The 17,430-nt window shown below is 38.4% G+C and overlaps 2 protein-coding genes across 3 annotated transcripts; both read right to left on the bottom strand.

Annotated features, from left to right (window-relative positions):
- Window positions 1-12,898: 12,898 nt before the first annotated feature.
- Window positions 12,899-16,018, bottom strand: LOC115663303 (putative disease resistance protein At3g15700). 2 transcript variants are annotated; one of them, XM_030585318.2, is made up of 2 exons: window positions 14,200-16,018; window positions 12,899-13,210 (listed from the first exon to the last, which is right to left on the bottom strand). In XM_030585318.2, the coding sequence occupies exon 1, from the start codon at window positions 15,509-15,511 to the stop codon at window positions 14,615-14,617; it is 897 nt and encodes a 298-aa protein (XP_030441178.1). In that variant the 5' UTR covers window positions 15,512-16,018; the 3' UTR covers window positions 12,899-13,210; window positions 14,200-14,614. The 2 variants fall into 2 exon arrangements, with proteins under 2 accessions (XP_030441178.1, XP_056165809.1); XM_056309834.1 differs by having other exon boundaries at window positions 14,209-16,018.
- A 14-nt stretch (window positions 16,019-16,032) lies between these two features.
- LOC115663305 (putative disease resistance RPP13-like protein 1) lies at window positions 16,033-17,091 on the bottom strand. The gene has a single exon (XM_030585321.1). It carries the CDS (start codon window positions 17,089-17,091, stop codon window positions 16,033-16,035), a length of 1,059 nt encoding a protein of 352 aa, XP_030441181.1.
- Window positions 17,092-17,430: the final 339 nt, after the last annotated feature.

The raw sequence follows: 17,430 nt of genomic DNA, 5'->3' as shown, positions 1-17,430 counted from the left end.
CAAAGAGTGGGACTCGTTTCACTGTCAATAAAAACTTGCCCAAAAAAAAAACGCAAGGAAGACACCCCATTTTCGACGGAGGAAAAGAAGGGCAAGAAAGATCCAAGAAAAGGTTTTAAATTTATGAGTTAATATCACGAAAAACCCAAACTAATATATTCTGTGTTAAATTTATCATAAACTATTTTTTGATCACAAAAAATCCTAAATTGATACACTTATGATAATTTTATCCCGAAATAATTTTTTGACCATCAAAAACCTCAAACTGGTACACCTGTGATAATTTTACCCGAACTAATTTTTTGACCACCAAATATCCAAAACTGGTACACCTATGACAAATTTACCCTCAGTCAGTTTTCGATAAATTTTACCGTCAAATTGCTAAGTTTTATGACACGTGGTAGTTGACGGATGTACCGGTTTGTGGTTTTACCCCTCTGTTTGTCACAAGTTTACCAATTTATGATTTTTAGTGATATTAATCCAATTTAACGTACACTAAAGGAGAGTAAATTTGTCATAAATGTACCAGTTTGGGATTTTTAGTGGCAAAAAAATTAGTTTGGGGTAAAATTATCATAGGTGTACTAGTTTGGGATTTTTAGTGGTCAAAAAATTAATTCGGAGTAAAATTATCATAAGTATACCGGTTTGAAGTTTTTGATGGTCAAAAAAATTATTTGGGATAAATTTGTCCTAGATGTACCAGTTTGAAATTTTTTGGTGATTAAAAAATTAGTTCGAGATAAAATTGTTATAGATATATAAATTTTTCGTGATATTAACCCTAAATTTAAACGGACCCAAGCAAGAGAATAACGTGAGGTGGGAAACGAAAGCCACGGGACGATAAAAATGGCACAGCAAAGAGGAATTGAATAAAATATATACCCTTCAAGATAGCGACGGCTGCAATAATAATCCAACGGATGTGAAAGGCAGAGAGAGAGAGAGAGGTGGGAAGGATCGTGTTAAGGATACATGGCAACCGGGAATTGCTGGAAAGACTGATTTTTTTTGGGGTTTTTTAAAGATGGGTCTTCACTGAGAAAGCCAAAAAAACCCCAAAAAACACAAAAGTCTCTCTGTGTCTCTCTCTCTCTGTTATATTCTCTTATTCACTTTCTCTATCATGGGACCTTTGCTTTTTTACCCTGACATACGCCCCACATGCAAACAGAGAAAAGGGCCCAAGGTCACAAGCAGCGTGTCTCTGTTGCGAGAGAGACAGAGAGAGAGAGAGAGAGAGAGAGAGAGGAGAGAGGAGGGTTTGAAGCGTAACGGAGACATTAATAACGTGGGACTCGGGGGAGGTTAAAGTTATTATGGGGAGGCACGTGACGCTGCTTGCTGCTGCTGCTTTCATGGATGGGATAATGACACGACCGGTTCTCGAATTTTGATCCAACGTGTAACGTGGTCTCTGAACTTTTGATTTGTTCGACGTAATCCCTTAATTTTAGCCTAATGTTCAATATTGTCTTTAGACTTTTAATCTGTTCAATGTGATCCCTGGACTTTTGGTACATGTTCAATGTGGTCTCCGAACTACATGAAAATATTCAGTATAGTTCCTGAATTTGAATTAATGGAATGATTATATTGAACATTTTCATATAATTTAAAGACTCGACATTGAACAAATTAAAAATTCAGGGACCATATTGCATATTGGGTTAAAGTTTAGAGACTATATTGAACAAATTAAAAATTTAGGGATCACATTAGACATTTAAATCAAAGTTCGGGGGCTGGTTGTGTCATTTTCCCTTCGTGAATCTTGATTTGGGTATTTTTTTTTTTTGATCTGAGATCTGGGTATTCATTATGAGCTTCTTTTTGAAGGGCCCTTTCATTTAATATTTATTTTAGTTTATTTTTTGGAGATGAGATGGGAGTGATTACTAAGGAAGAAAAAGGAAAAAGAAATCAATAAATAAATAGAAAAAAGCTTAGTAGGAATGTAGGAGTGGGGCCCAGTGGCAAGGCATAAATGCAAGCACGATGGCAACTTCATCAGCAATTTGGGCAGGAAGAGGACCAAGGAAGATGCCCTGCAAATAGGTTGCAAGAAAATAGAATCTGTAATTTAAAAAGTATTTTGTTTTTTTTTTGGCCAAAATTAAAAATGTCTTCTGTTGGAAAAAATCTTAAAAGTGCTATGCATTAACAATTCAAAAAGTTCCTTTAGCAAATAAATTGGATGAATTGGTAGAAACAATATATATATATATCACTCTCCTGTTTTTGAACTAGTTGCATGCCCTGCGCTATGTCGCAAACACATTTTCGCTAGTAGTTTTGAATAGCTATAGTAATATAAGTTGGAGAAGATGTGATTTAAGAGATAGGCTAAGAAGGTTGTCAAATGATAAGGGATAATTATTCAAGAAAGTCAAAAGCTTATTGTACAGATGTCGATTAAGTTCTAAACTTTTCGATTTAGCCAATTTATTCTTAAACTTTTTTGCCGATTTGCAAATGTAGTCATTCTTGCCAATTTTGACCGAAAATTACTAACGTAAACGCCGGCCGTCTTATATAGCACGGCTAGCGCTGACGTAGATAATTTTTACAAATTTTAAATAAATTTTTTGAAATTTTTTCCTTTTTTTCTTTTCTTTTTTTGTTGCTAGGCACCGCTTGGGCTTGGGACTGGCGGAGGGAAATAATAAAGGAAAAGAAAAGAAAATGAAGGGAAAAAGAAAAAAAAGAGAAAAAAAGAAAAAAATAATTATGAAGATTTATTTAAAAAATTACAAATATTGTCCATATCAGCCCCAGTCGTGCCATGTAAGACGTCCGGAGTTTACATCAAGTGATTTTTTACCAAAATTGGCCAAAAAAACTACACTGGCAAATTATTAAAATGTTTGAGACTAAATCGTCAAGATTGAAAAGTCTATGACTGAATTGACATCTGTATAATAGGTTTACGAATTCTTTTAATTTTTCCCAAATGATAATGTCTATAACTTAGTAGATGAATGTAATAATTTTTTACTCTTAAGATTGATAAGGGAAAGAAAAGACGCCATAATCTTAATGTTCGATATTAACCAAAGATGTAAGGGAAATAAAAGCAAAAATAAAAACAGAAAATTATATTATAAAGCAACTTTTTGTTAATATTCATGGATTTTGTTTCAAAATTTGCTTGCTCAAGTTCAATCTGCCGGATATTTTGCACGCATAGAAAATCACTATTTTAGAAAAGTAAAAGCAAACCTACACACCTATTCGAAAAGTCCATCAAAGGAAAAAGGAGGGAGACAAATTGTCTTTTTACTATTTCACTATCTTACGCCGGAAGCTAAATTATGACCATCTTTCCTCATTAATTAGTTAATTAAAGAATGTTCTGTTATTTTATAGTTCAGGACTATGGCTCTTTCTATTTTTTTTTTGGTCGATTCTTTCTATCAATTACTTAAAATTTATTTATATTGTCATATCGCCGAGGTCCCGTGACCGGCTAGAGGAAGAAGGAAATAAAAAAAAGAAAGAAAAATAAATAAATAAATAAATAAATTGAAAAATATATTAAAATATTATTAAAAATTATCCACGTCAGCGTTGGCCGTGCCATGTAGAATGGCCAACATCAATATCAGTGCCAAAATTGGTCGGATGGACTGAATTGACAAATGCAAAAAATTTAGGGTTCAATTGGCAAAAAAAAAGAAGGGTTTAGAACTGAATTTACACAATTGTAATATGTTTAGGATCTTTTTGGTAATTTTCCCCAATTTAGTCGATACATATGAAAAAACAAGTGTCCCACATTGCTTACTGACTGAACAATAAAATTAGCCTACTTTTCTATTGGGCTATTACTTGATAATCATGTTCCCTTCCGGTGCATTACTGCTTGTTGGATTACTCTTTTATTAATGACTGGAAAAATAGCATGACATTAAATTTAGATGAATTGCTTAAATTAAAGTTAACTTTAGGACGAATGCTAGACAAGATAAGCGAGACGGTGAAACTCGAATGTCCCACAACTGTGGGGAATGATCCGGCATGAGGCGAATACATGGCCTCCTCAGTTACCGTGAGGCCGGAGGTCGGGCCGCCAGCCGCCTCGCCCACATTGCCCCACCCTGATCCATGCAAGAAGAATTCCCTAGTATGGCAAAGAAAGCAGAAGATTGTATCGTATATTAGGGAGTGACAAATCCTGGTGAACTATGGCCTCAAGATCAGCTGCAGAAAGGTTGAGTGAATGAAAAAAAGATGTTAACTTTGAAGACAAGCTAATTACCTTAACTTTGTGGCTATTTCTCATAAGAAAGAAACTTGATACCATACGTACTTTTCATACACTTATTAGTCCGCTTATTCATAGTAATTTGAGACCCCAACACTCAAACCCTAAAATGATTTGCACTATAATCCCAAGTTAATAAACACGACATTTAAAAAACTAATCCCCATAATATACCCGACTTTACATTCCATTTTCTCTTTTTAACCTGAAAAGGAAATTTTTCATCAACATATAAATAATTTAGTATTTCGGCTAATATTCCTCGCTCTTTCAAATGACGTTAGATATTAATACAATAAATTCATAAAGAAAAACACAATTTTTTTTTCTCACAAAGCGTGTCTGAAATTCGTGTTATTTGGGCGCGTTGTTTGGTGAACTCACAATGTGACAATTTGATTCCTAAACCATGTGGCGATCCCAATTATTTTTGGTTTTCTTTTTTCATTTTGTCAGTAATAATTTTGGTTTTCTTGGGTTTTTTGAGGAAAAAAAAAGGATTGCAGTGAAGGTTAGCACGGTAATTTGGGCAGCAAAATGTCATTAAAAATTCACACTGATTAATCAAATCTCTAATTTCGACCTAAAAAAAGAAAATCAAATCTCTAATGAGACATTTTTCCCTATTTTGGCTGCATATTTTGTACTTGAAGGTTAAATTCCTCTCTCCCGATTTCGATCAATTCAGTCGTAGATTTGCTGAAGATTTTCTTTGTTGGCCATGAGATATGCTGGAGATTCACTGCCAAAAATTGCAATTGCATCACTAGATTTCACGCAATATAAAGCATTCCTTTCCTTTTCTTGATAATAAGTCAATGTGAAGCAACCTAATAGATTTTCACTCTATGGGAAATCTGTAGCTTGCATTTGCATTGACAGATATCAGTTGTGCTTTCGGTGAGTAATCATCACCCAGTGCGACAATTACTGCCAGTGTCATAATTTTTCATACAAATGAGCGCCATAATTTTTTTTCCGATCACTTAAGTGCCATGACTTATGTACGGTGCTCACTTGAGTGCCATGATATTTTTTTTAATTATTTGAGTGTCGTGTAACTTTTCAATCGATCACTTTGGTGTCACAACTTTTAAAAAACATTCACTACAAGTGGTATGCTACATCGGATTTTCGACACTTGGGTGAACATTTTTGACACTTAAATGATCAATTGAAAGTTGTAGCACTCAAATGAACGTTTACTAAAGTTGTGGCACTCAATTGATTGAAAAAAAAAAAGTTATGGCGCATACAAAAGTTATAACACTTGTAGTGTTCTTATCCCCAAATAATTGGATAATTATTCGAGACACACTAGTTTGTGCACCTGGAACGACCTTGAATGAGCAAATGTGACGATTTGAACTCAGGCTTTCGGTGAAGAGGATGGATATCCTTACCATTTGACCGACAACCAAGGTCATCACCTGAGCACCGTTATTATCATTGAGAAAACTTGAGTCTTCATCGATGCTATGCAAGTAAATTGATGCAAGATTAAACTTTAGAAACTACATAAAATATATTTAAGTTAATTTGTAACTTTACCATGGCCATTTCTGTAGAAATAGATGATCAAGACGGAAAGACCAACATAATTGGAATGAGGGGAAATTTGAAATTAGAATGAAAGGAAAAGAGTGAGAGAGGATTTTGGAAGTCTGAGGCCAAGTGGCGTTTGAGAAATGGACTGATCTTATGTGTGGACTCAGAATGACAAGATCAGGTCGCAATCTGTAAACAAATTAGACATTGTAGTAATTTTTAAAGAAAATTGACATTGATAGCTCTTAAACTTTGACCCAATGTGCAATGTCATCTTTGGACTTTTAATTTGTTTAATTTGATCCTTGAATTATTCTTAAATGTTCAATGTAGTACCCTAACTTTCAATTCGTTCAATCTAGTCCTTCAATTTTTCATGATAAAGTCAAATTAGTCCTTGGTAGTATTTGCAAATTTTCATAATTACACTTTTGCCCGAAGTTTATAATATTTTTTCATTTCAATTCTTTTCGTAACTCAACAAAAATATGATATCTTTTCATTACCACTTTAACTTTTTGGAATTTCTAAATTTTATGAAATTTCATTTAAGTAAATTTTAGCTTATGATCTCAATAATAGTAAAAGTAAAAACTCATTTTAGGTTGTTTCGGATTGATATTCCTACTATTTAAAGTCTAAGTGTTTTAATAAGTACATCGATAAAATGATATTATTTTATAAAATGATATTAGTTTATCTATAAATGTACTTATATCGATCAAAATCTAGTTCCTTATTTTTTAAATTGATAAAATTTTTGATCTTGTTTCGTGTTTTCTAAAAAGTAAGGAATATTATTGAGATTAATATAAGTATGAACGTGTGTGTATATATATAATATAAGTTGTATAATATATATATATATATATATATATATATATATATAAATTAACATCGTTTCCAAATATACTTATTAAAACACTTAGACATAAAATAACGGGAATATCAACTCGATACAAATCAAAATGAGGTTCTAATTTTACTATTATAGAGATCATAAGTTAAAATTTACGTAAATAAAATTATTGTAATATTTATAAAGACCAAAAAGGTAATATTTTTTTATTGACTTAGGAAAATGATTGAAATGATAAGATATTCTAAAATCTGGGTAATAAGATAATTATGAAACTGGTAAATAGTATTAAAGGACTAATTTGACTTTTTGGAAAGTTGAGGGAATAGATTGACCAAATTGAAAGTTTATGGACTATATTGAATATCTAGAAATAGTTAAGGATTTAAACAAATTAAAAGTTCAGGGAGGACATTGTACATTGGATCAAAGTTTAAGAATCATTTATGTCATTTTCCCAATTTCTAATAAAGTTCAATGACACCCTCGCTGCCCTCACCCAGGCCAAACTGAGGGCGTGTGGCCTCACCTTGGCGAGGGCATCGTGGCCTTCGCTGGGTTTGGGTGAGGGCATTGTGGCCCTCTCCTGTGGCTGGCGAGCGTCGGCTGCCCTCAGGCTAAAAAGAAAAGAAAAGATAAGACAAGAAATAAAAAATAAAAAAGTATTAAAAAATGTGCACATTAGGGCCGGCGGGAAAAGTGCCAAAAAAGTCCTAAACCTTTTGCATTAGTGCCAATTTAGTCTTAAACCTTTTTTTGGTGCCAATTCAGTCCTAAACCTTTTGCACTGGTGTCAATTTAGTCCTAAACCTTTTTTTGGTGCCAATTTAATCCTAAACCTTTTAAATTGGTGCTAATTCAGTCCTAAACCTTTTGTTTTTGTGCCAATTTAGTCCTTCAGGTCAATTTTGACCGGAATTTGCCGATGTGGGCGCTGCTTGGCCGGCGTCACTTAACAGACGTGGCGCCGACGTGGAACACTTTAATAATATTTTAATATTTTTTTGAATTTTTTTCCTTTTTTTCTTTTTTTTTTCACTTTTTTTTTGGTCCCCCCCTTCCTCTGGCCGGCGAGCTCGAGCTCGCCGGCCACTGGCGAGGCTCGCCCTCACCGGCCACTGGTGAGGGCCGAACCTCGCCCGGCGAGGCCGAACCTCGCTTTGGTCGGGCGAGGCTCGACCTCGCCAGATCCGGCGAGGTCGGGCCTCGCCGGATCTGGAGAGGTCGGGCCTCGCCGGTGGCTGCGGCGAGGGCGAGCCTCGCCATGGTCGGGTGAGGCCCGACCTCGTCGGATCTGGCGAGGTCGAGCCTTGCCCGACCAAGGTGAGGTTTGGCCTCGCCGGGCGAGGCCACCCTCGCCAGTGGCCTGTGAGGGCGAGCCTCGCCAGTGGCCGACGAGCTCGAGCTCGCCGGCCTCTCTGGCTGGTCGCCGGACCGGCGACCGGCCAGAGGAAGGGGGGGACCAAAAAAAAAAGTGGAAAAAAAAGAATAAAAAGGAAAAAAATAAAAATTCAAAAAAATATTAAAATATTATTAAAGTTGTCCATGTCAGCGCCACATCGGCGCCGGTGACCGGCCGCCGGCCGGCAGGCGTCCACGTTGGCAAATTCCGGTCAAAATTGACCGGAAGGACTAAATTGGCATAAAAACAAAAGGTTTAGGACTGAATTGGCACCAATTTAAAAGGTTTAGGACTGAATTGGCACCAAAAAAAGGTTTAGGACTAAATCGGCACAAATGCAAAAGGTTTAGGACTGAATTGGCACCAAAAAAAGGTTTAGGACTAAATTGGCACTAATGCAAAAGGTTTAGGACTGAATTGGCACTTTTCCCAGTGCCGGCCGTGCGACATAGGACTGCTAATGACCACGTTATCAATTTCTATTCAAAATTGACCGAATAAACTCAATTGGCAAAACGTTTAGGACTAATTGGTACAATTGAAATGTTTAAGATTGAATTGGCACAAGTGTAATAGGTTTATGACTTTTTTGGTAATTTCCTTATTGTTTGATGACAGAAATTATTATATCCTAATTTGAGTTGAATATCTTAGGTGGATAATTTACAAATAATGTTATTTTTTTATCCACCATTCTAACTTATCAAATTGGAAATCAAATCAACAAATTATTGTAACTTGAATTAATAGAAGGATAACATTGGATATTTTCATATAGTCTAGAGACTAAATTGAACATTTACTAAAAGTTCAGGTACCACATTGAACAAATAAAATGTTTAAGGACGACATTGCATATTGGACTAAAGTTTAGGAACCACATTAAACAAATAAAAAGTTTAGGCATGGTATTGCACATTAAATCAAAGTTCGAGGACTATTTGTGTTATTATCCCGTTATATTAAATGCCAAAAAACCACATTTAGAACCACAGTTAAACTTCTTACTCATTCCCAACAAAAAGTTAATTTGGTTTTGTATTGGTTTTTTGGTATAAAATTTTGATTGTTATGATATGGAATCGAAGTAATACTGCAACCTGAAATTTAAGCATTGATCTGATTGAAATATATAAACATGTTATTACAAAGAACTCACGATCTCAACAAATTTTACTTGAACATGCATAATGAGCTGTAGATTCATCCATTCTTACCATGAAAACCCTTCTAAATTGTTGACAGCACCCCCATTATCGAAACCACGACCATCACCATCACCACCACCATCTTCACCACCCTCACTAGTGCCATCATCTCTACCATCTTGAGCTAACCACCCGATTTCCAACACACCTATAGCATCACGATCAACACCTCCACCGCACCATCATCGTAAGACCATCTCAACATCGTCACCGTCGCCACCGCCATGGACATTATTATCTCTAATATTGTCCATCTTCAACGGCGCCATCATCTTCCTTTTCTTTCCCATGTTTGTTGGGTCGATGTGGTGTTTACTTAGCGCCACTTCAGAACAGCCATGGCCCTTAGATAAAAAGTGCTACTTAGCGACGGACATTGACCGGAAGCTGATCAGAGTCTGTGGAAGACTGAGATGTTTAAGTCGAGTCATTGAAGTTACTACACTTAGTCAAAAAGTACATTGACTAGGGCATAATTCACCGCTCCCCATTATTCACGTCGAAAGCAATGTGATCTAGCCGTCCAATTGACTCTTCAGCTAAATGCCCCAAAAGATAATCAATGAAGTTCCACAATTCACAAATTGAGACTGATCTTCCCTTTTCTCTCCCCTCATTTTCTCCCACTTTTTGCTTTTGGGTTCAATATTCGCACAGTTCTCAGAGAGAGAGAGAGAGAGAGAGAGAGAGAGAGAGAGAGAGAGAGAGAGGAGACATGAATAATGAGGGTAAAATTAATAAGGGGAGAGCTCATGCCGGACAAGAAAAGAGAAGAAAAAGAGTCGAAGGAAGACAAGATGGCTATCTTTTGTCGACCTTTAGAGGAATTCTTGTCGATGAGTGACTATCATTCCTATATGCTACATTTCTCATCTCTTTCTTCCCAAAAGTTGCCATTGCAACAAATATTTTCTTCACATGATGGTCATTCATGGGCTCTGTCTACTACTAATGGCAATGACTTGTAAAACAAATTTTTCCCCAAAAGAGATGATGATGATGATGATGGATGATTTGTCTTTCTTCTTGTGAAAAAACTTCCCATGCACGTTCTTCTTTGATTTTAGTACCCCAAGAGTAAGTTGTCCATGTCAATATGTATGTTGGCTAGTTATTGTCGTGGTGGCTATTATCCACAAACAAAGGGGCCAAATGCCCATAAGCTACAAAAGTAATCACTCAAACACCTATCGATGAGGTCACTCTATTTTTATGATAGGGTTAGTTTGGGTCACTAGTGTCATTTTTCGTATGGTAAAATCTTATCTTTTGTCGTTGAACTTTGCAAGTTTTTCAATGACGTCCTTAAAATTATACTTTATCTATAAATGCAAGTAAAGTAAATTTTCTAATTAAATCCTATCTAGCAACAATTCCAATCGATACGAGATGATGAGGAAAAAAAGTTGACTTAGTTGTCAAGCCACCTGAAAATATTTTTAAAACGTCATAAAACAACATCGTTGAGAGCCGCGTCAACTCGAATTGATTGGGACAAGTTCAGGGGGACTTATTGGAAAACTTATGTAATTATTCAAGAACTTGATAAGAAAGATTAAAATCCAAGGAATTGACTGTGAAATCGTGCATACGTTGAAAAGTATATTTACCTAATTTGTTGAAATTCAAAACGTTGACATGAAAGTATTTGACTGTAGTTAAAACACATTATTAACGTTGTGAAATGCAGTGTTGGACCATGTTCGGAAAAGGGATGAGCAACCCAATTAAAACCATAACTATACTGACCTGATTAAATATATTTGAAAAGACAGTGACTAAATTGAAAAATGGTCTACCCACCCATCGGTGGACGCGTTGGTTTGCGCTCAGTTCCTTTCACGAGAGGTCCTGGGTTCAAACTCGCCCATCGGTGATTTAAGTGGGGGGTCGTGGCGGTGAGATGCTGCGCTAGCCCCCCTCAAGGACTAGTCGGGTATCGCCGCTGGTTTGAGCCCTAGCTTGCCAGCCGCGCGGACACCTCGGTTATCAAAAAAAAAAAAATTTGAAAAATGGTTCAAAAGTTCAATGACCCACGAAAATAATTTCTATCTTCTATCGGGCTGGCTTTCGGTTTTGCACTGACAAAAGCCCAGAAATGATCCCAAAAGATGTCTTGGGCTTGAGTCAATCCTTGTAATGGGCCAAATTCAAGGCCTTGGGTCATACCAAGTTCTTGGTAAGAGAGTGAGACATTGACCCAAAAATTAGAAGACTTGAGTTAGATTCTCCACGCTCGACGATGTTAACGTGAAATATCAAATTGAGAAATAACATGAACATTGCCAATTGCTTGCAATATGATGTACATACAAGTATAAATGTTTATTTGGTATTCGAAAGGTCATATATGCGTGGCTGTAGAAGACGAAAGTTTACTAATTGCAGTGCCTTAATTCATTAGGGTTCTTCACAAATGGTTTTTCGGCACCATTTCTAGACTCTACATTCTGAATTTTCTCCAGTCTTTTACAACTCACTTGGTGAAACACCCAGTGTAATTTTGACAAGTCATCAGAGATGATACTGATTTTTAGTATTTCACGTTGACTCCCCTCCAAGGTTGAACATCCTAGAATACCAAAACATGCCCAGTTCAATCAATTAAGCAATGTCATCAATCATACATGGGACGAATCGATTCCCTCATACCACAGACGAAACATGATACACATGCGGTGGACCAACTATTTAGAAATTTGGACGTACCTCAGTGAAGATCGTAGGCGAAAAACAACGTGGGAGAACAACATTTCAATGTCAACCCAATCATCACCCCCGAGACGAACTTCAGCGGCAATCCTGATTTAACGAGGACAGGAACAGCGAGGCTTCGGAGATGTCGGTCACTGGCGACTAGCCATGGGGACACGCCTGAACTGCGGCGTTGAGAAGAGCAGCGCAGGCCATCACTGCTACCCGCCGATCGTCATGGCCACCGCCACAGAGTTCGTCGTTGCTTGGAGTGTTGCCGTCGGATGGAGCTGGAGTTGTTTCTCCAGAAGAGATGAACAGAGGAAGAGTCGGCCAGATGGGTAGAGTTAAAGAAACCGAGAATGGAGGAGAATAAAAATGACGATGAAGTTGCGAGACACTCAAAGATCCTTTCGGCTCTCTTGGAAGATCGAATGGAGAGGAAAGTGAAGGTAGTCGAACTCTCCCTAGTCTCGGCCGCGTGAGGGAATAAGAGACCTCGCCAGAGCTTCCGTCAGTGTCCGTCAAAGATGAGCAAGAAGCATGTCGGTTCCAACTTCGCGTTGGTCTCTTTTTATCTTATTTTAGGCTCGAAATAGACGAGCAAGAAGCACGCCGGTGATATTCATGTGTCAACGGAATAGATTTCCAAAGACAAAATCTAGTTATTGTGGTGAAGTTCCATTATATTGGTAAAAAAGCGTCTGGCGAAATAGGCCGATGACAAACTTTTGGTACGGAGCTTCTCTGGCATCTACGTGCAAAAACCATCGACACGATCATGCTAAAGAAAATGCCGTCTCATAGTGATGGAGTAAAGAATTGAGAACATAGGCTTAAGGAAATAAATGTCACGTGCACTCACGGAAGTTTCGCGAGTTATGAATCTTGCGAAGCTTCTAGCTCCATTTGAGTGGATGAAGAAATTTTATTCCTACATGCCAAATCGCCAAGAGAATGGCAGTTCATGGTTGTATGTGCTGGTAGCATTACATTACAAATCCAATGAAATGTCCGAACGATGATTAAGCAAATTCCCCACGGGATAAGATGTCAATTTATTCAGAATAAGGGGAAGAAGAAATATAGAAAGAAAAGGTCCAAGCAGTCCTTGAGAATATCGCACTGCGCAAGATGATGATCAAGAAAAGCTGAAGAGCTTGAATGCAACTTCTTCTGTATGGGACAAGCCGATTTCTCATCTTATTGGTTTCCAGCATCTGCAAAACATCACCAGAATTCAGTATTTTGAGAGAACCAAGGGTAACACATTAACAAGCACTTGGTTCATGATACAGAGTGGCACATAGTTGCAGTTGGACTTGTATTGAGTGTTGGCCACAAAAATGGCATGCTCATGATCACCATAATCAGAAACCGAAACACGATAATGGAGAAATTGTTGATTCGCGTACCTGGTTTGGAATCCATCGAACTTGACGCGGAATTTGCGACGGTTTCCGAACACGAACTCAAGTTCTTCTTCCCTATACCCTTCGTTATAACACTGGCCTAATGAGATTGCCACTCACGAGAAGAAAGTTCTCTCTAAATCCGTATGTGAGTCAAATTGTGCATCATCAAGTTAGGGGAGCGACTTGAGCGCTATTTATAGAGTCTTCGACCATGGCCCTCTCATTACTGGCCGGGCCGTACTTCCCACACCAAACAAATTTCCCATATTAGACTTATTAAGAACCATATATCTTATCTTTATTGGACCAACCTAATTCAGTTAATTTCAATTAATGAAGCCCACATTAAGAAATTCTTACATTGAGCTCCATGATTTGACAAATGTTACACCTGTTATATCGATGTAAGCCAGAAAATGATGAGAAGGTTACTGTTGCATCATCTATGAAGAGATTTTGTTTTCCCCCTCTTTTTTGAAGACTTGGTCACTGATTAGAGTTGCGAGCAATTCTCGAGCTCCGTAAATATGTGCTACATTGCATATGTTGGCGAAATAGGAAAGTTACTGAAGTTCTAAACTGGAGTGAAATGGAGCTGGCATTTGGGGGACTAAACATGTTAGTAATGCAGAAACAAGAAAGAAGAAAACGATTCAAGTATTTGAAGGACTTGCTAAAGATAATTTCTGAATTGTGGTATTATTTGGAAGATTTGGGATTTGATTAGACTAAGGAGAACTCTTTAGCTCTGGAATAATTTATACAATAACATCTTTTGTTAGAAAAACATTTACCTGACTTACTGAATTTGGTGTGGATCATTTCATGCCGATAAGGTTTGGATGGTGGTATTAAGGTCACCCTCCCAACGCCCTTCATTATTCTCGTTGGAAAGGAGTACTCTATCTAGCTTTGGTGTCCTCAAGGTACCCTTGCAAAATATATTCATCTTGGGGCACCGCATCACAATAATATGCACCAATGATGGGAACCTGAAGTCGCAATTCGTGGGGGAGAAGCTCTCAAGGCTTGGTAAGCCATCAAGTATCAACAGTTGCAGCTTGGGGAAAGAGATCTCCTCTGGTCCATTTCCATCATCTGTTGCCACGTCTTCCATTGCACCACAATCTCTTACGATTAGTTCAGCAAGGTGAACCAGACTTGTCACTACTGAGCAAGTCCCGATACGAACTAAGCCGGCCCAATTCTCTACATGCAAATGTCCCAAGCTTTGGGATGAAGTCGGAGATGGAAATATGATTGATAAACTAGGGCACACACGAACATGTAGAACTTCAATCTATTTAAGGATTTCAACCATTGAGGAGCCATCTTTTCATACTCGCCACAGGTTGCATAGCTTTTTAGCTTTAGACCCAGAGCATATGCGATTTCTCCTTGAATTCTTTTTATATCTGGATTGCATGATATGTTTGCCTTGGCAACCACATCAAATAGCTTCTCTTCCTTCACTCGCCTTTCAATGTCCTCCAAAAGCTTGGACTTGCCAACCCCACCTGGTCCATGCACCCCAATCACATAGATCTTGTCATCAACTATAGCCTTCATTACATCCTCTATGATTGAAGCCCTCGACTCTAGGACGTCTTCTTTGTTGTCAACAGATCTTACTGTGGAAGTGTTAGCAGTGACGATTCCTATCGGAGTATTCTCATAGTAGACTTTCTGGAATTTACTATTTGCGCTTTCATTATGGAGTCCCTGAATGACTTGAGTCGTCTTCTTCACCTTCCTGCCAATTGGATGGCGCACCATGGGGTTGGGAAGCCACCCACGGAAGCAAGGAATATTTGCACTTTCGCCTTGTTTTAACAGGTTTTCTGCTTCCTCAACCTTATTCTCCACATTCTCCGGCCAATTCTTAATATCAATGTGTATAGGTTTTCCGTCATACACGGCTTCATTGACCAAGCATTGCACCCTTTCCCTCACAATCTCTAGCTCCTTCACTCTATTTTTGAGATCTTGGACGTAGCTCTTGTAGTACAGCACGTACCGAAATTGACGTCCAATGTGAGCAATCACGTACTCACCATGTTTCGATGCAAGATTCTTTGCAACGGAGGTAGCATATGTCTCAGCCATAATTTCTTCTATAAATTCTAGAAATTCCTTTTTCCCCCCTCTTGTTGTTGTCTCCTCTCAATATTTGCTTAAACCAATGGTTGCGTTGGAAACTGACCGAAGAACTGAGATATTCACTCGATGTATGAAAAGAAAAGACGAGCAAAGTGATAATACAATGAGAATAGCGACACAGAACCAAGCTTAAACCATGAGTCGGGCTCTGAGACGCTTAGGGGCAATGAGCGAGTGTCTGATAGCGTACGAGAAGTTCAATAGTGTATTGTGGAAAAATTTTCTATGCGGCCCATGACTTTGAAAAGCTAAAAGTTAATGTGAAAATCTTTTTGGTGGGGTAAGCCGGCCAAGCACTTTAATATTTCCAGAGAATTACAATTCTTGTCCCATTTGAAAATCATGTGTACGAGTAATTTCGTCAAAACTTTTGCATGAGTGAAAATGGTATAATTATTAATTTTCTGTACGGATCTTTCAAGTCAAAATGCTTTCATGAGCCAAATGGGGGAAATAATGTCAATCGGTTATTTTAGGAGGCCTGTCTTCCAGAGGTTCTTTCCTTTGCTTCCATCCACCAAGCCTTCGGCCATCCACCAGTGGATCAACTCATCCCTTTCTATTTCGTAATCCTTGGGAAAGATCGCGCAGTAAGCAAAACATCTCTTCAGATGAGAGGGGAGATGGAGATAGCTTAGTTTCAAAGAGGGAAGGATCTCGTTTCTGTCTACTGGTAGATCCCAAATTCGGCTGTTGGATATGGCTTCCCATTCATGGGGATTGACATCGGCACGCAGCAGTCCGCCCAATGTCTTCACAGCCAACGGCAAGCCTTTGCACTTTATCACTATTTTCTCTCCTAATGATTTAAGATGTGGGTGGCCGTCGAAATTTTTGGCACCAAGAGCGTGATAGGCCAGTAAAGTCAAGCAAGCATCTTGAGGCAACTCCTTTAGACACAATGCTGGAGCACCGGCCAATGAAGCCACACGGAGGTTACGAGTTGTAACGACGATCACGCTCCCCTCAGCTCTGGCTTGGAAAGGCTTCAGGAGATTGGTCCACTCTCCGTACTTCTCGGTCCAAACATCATCCAAAACGATAAGAAACTTCTTCCCAGACAGATGTTCCCTCAACTTTTCTTGGAGCACATCTAGATCGTTGCCTTCGCCAGACAAACCGGTGATTTTCTCCAAAATCCTCTTTGTAATAGCAGCCACGTCTAAGTCATAGGACACGCAAGTCCATGCTTTTACATCGAAATAGCTGGCGACTCTATCGTCATGATAGACTTGCTGAGCTAGAGCCGTCTTTCCGACCCCTCCCATCCCTATTATGGGAATCACTTTCGGGACCGCATTCATGATATTGATGCCTTCTTCTTCACTGGTCAACAATCGAAGGACCTCCATCTTTTCCTTTTCTCTACCTACAAAACAAGGCTCTGGCAAATGTGTGGTATGACGCTGCTGCTGGGATGGGAACGACGCTGAGTGGTCGGCGTCGTTCTCCCTCAGGCTCAGGCTATGTTTCTGTTTGATAATCTCCTGCAATCGACTGTTGATATCCTCTATTTCGGACCTCATTTTCTGGTCATGCACGAACTCTCTGGGACTGAACCAGTTCGGCACAACCAGAAATGTCTTGCTCGCACTCCTTGACTCCGCCTTCAGCTCCTTTTGCCGGGCTCGAGCAGCGAAGTCGTCGAGTAAGTCCTCTGATCACACTGCGGTCATTTTGTTAGGAAGTGAAAGATTTTTGCTCTCCGAATAATCAGAAATCAAATCTCATGGTTGGGAATTAACTTACAATTAATGTTATTTCTCAATTGTACTTCTTATTGTGAAATGATCTGATATGACCACGAAATAGTCCTCTTTTTCTTTGCAGATTAATTTATAAGCTATTTCCACCCCATAGATGAT

The sequence above is a fragment of the Syzygium oleosum genome, unplaced genomic scaffold (genome assembly GCF_021117445.2).
Source record: "Syzygium oleosum isolate NSW1041296 unplaced genomic scaffold, Sole_v2.1 Sole_v2.03, whole genome shotgun sequence".
Lineage (NCBI taxonomy): Eukaryota > Viridiplantae > Streptophyta > Magnoliopsida > Myrtales > Myrtaceae > Syzygium > Syzygium oleosum.
Note: the sequence above shows the minus strand (reverse complement) of the source record. Positions and strands in the feature narration are given on the sequence as shown.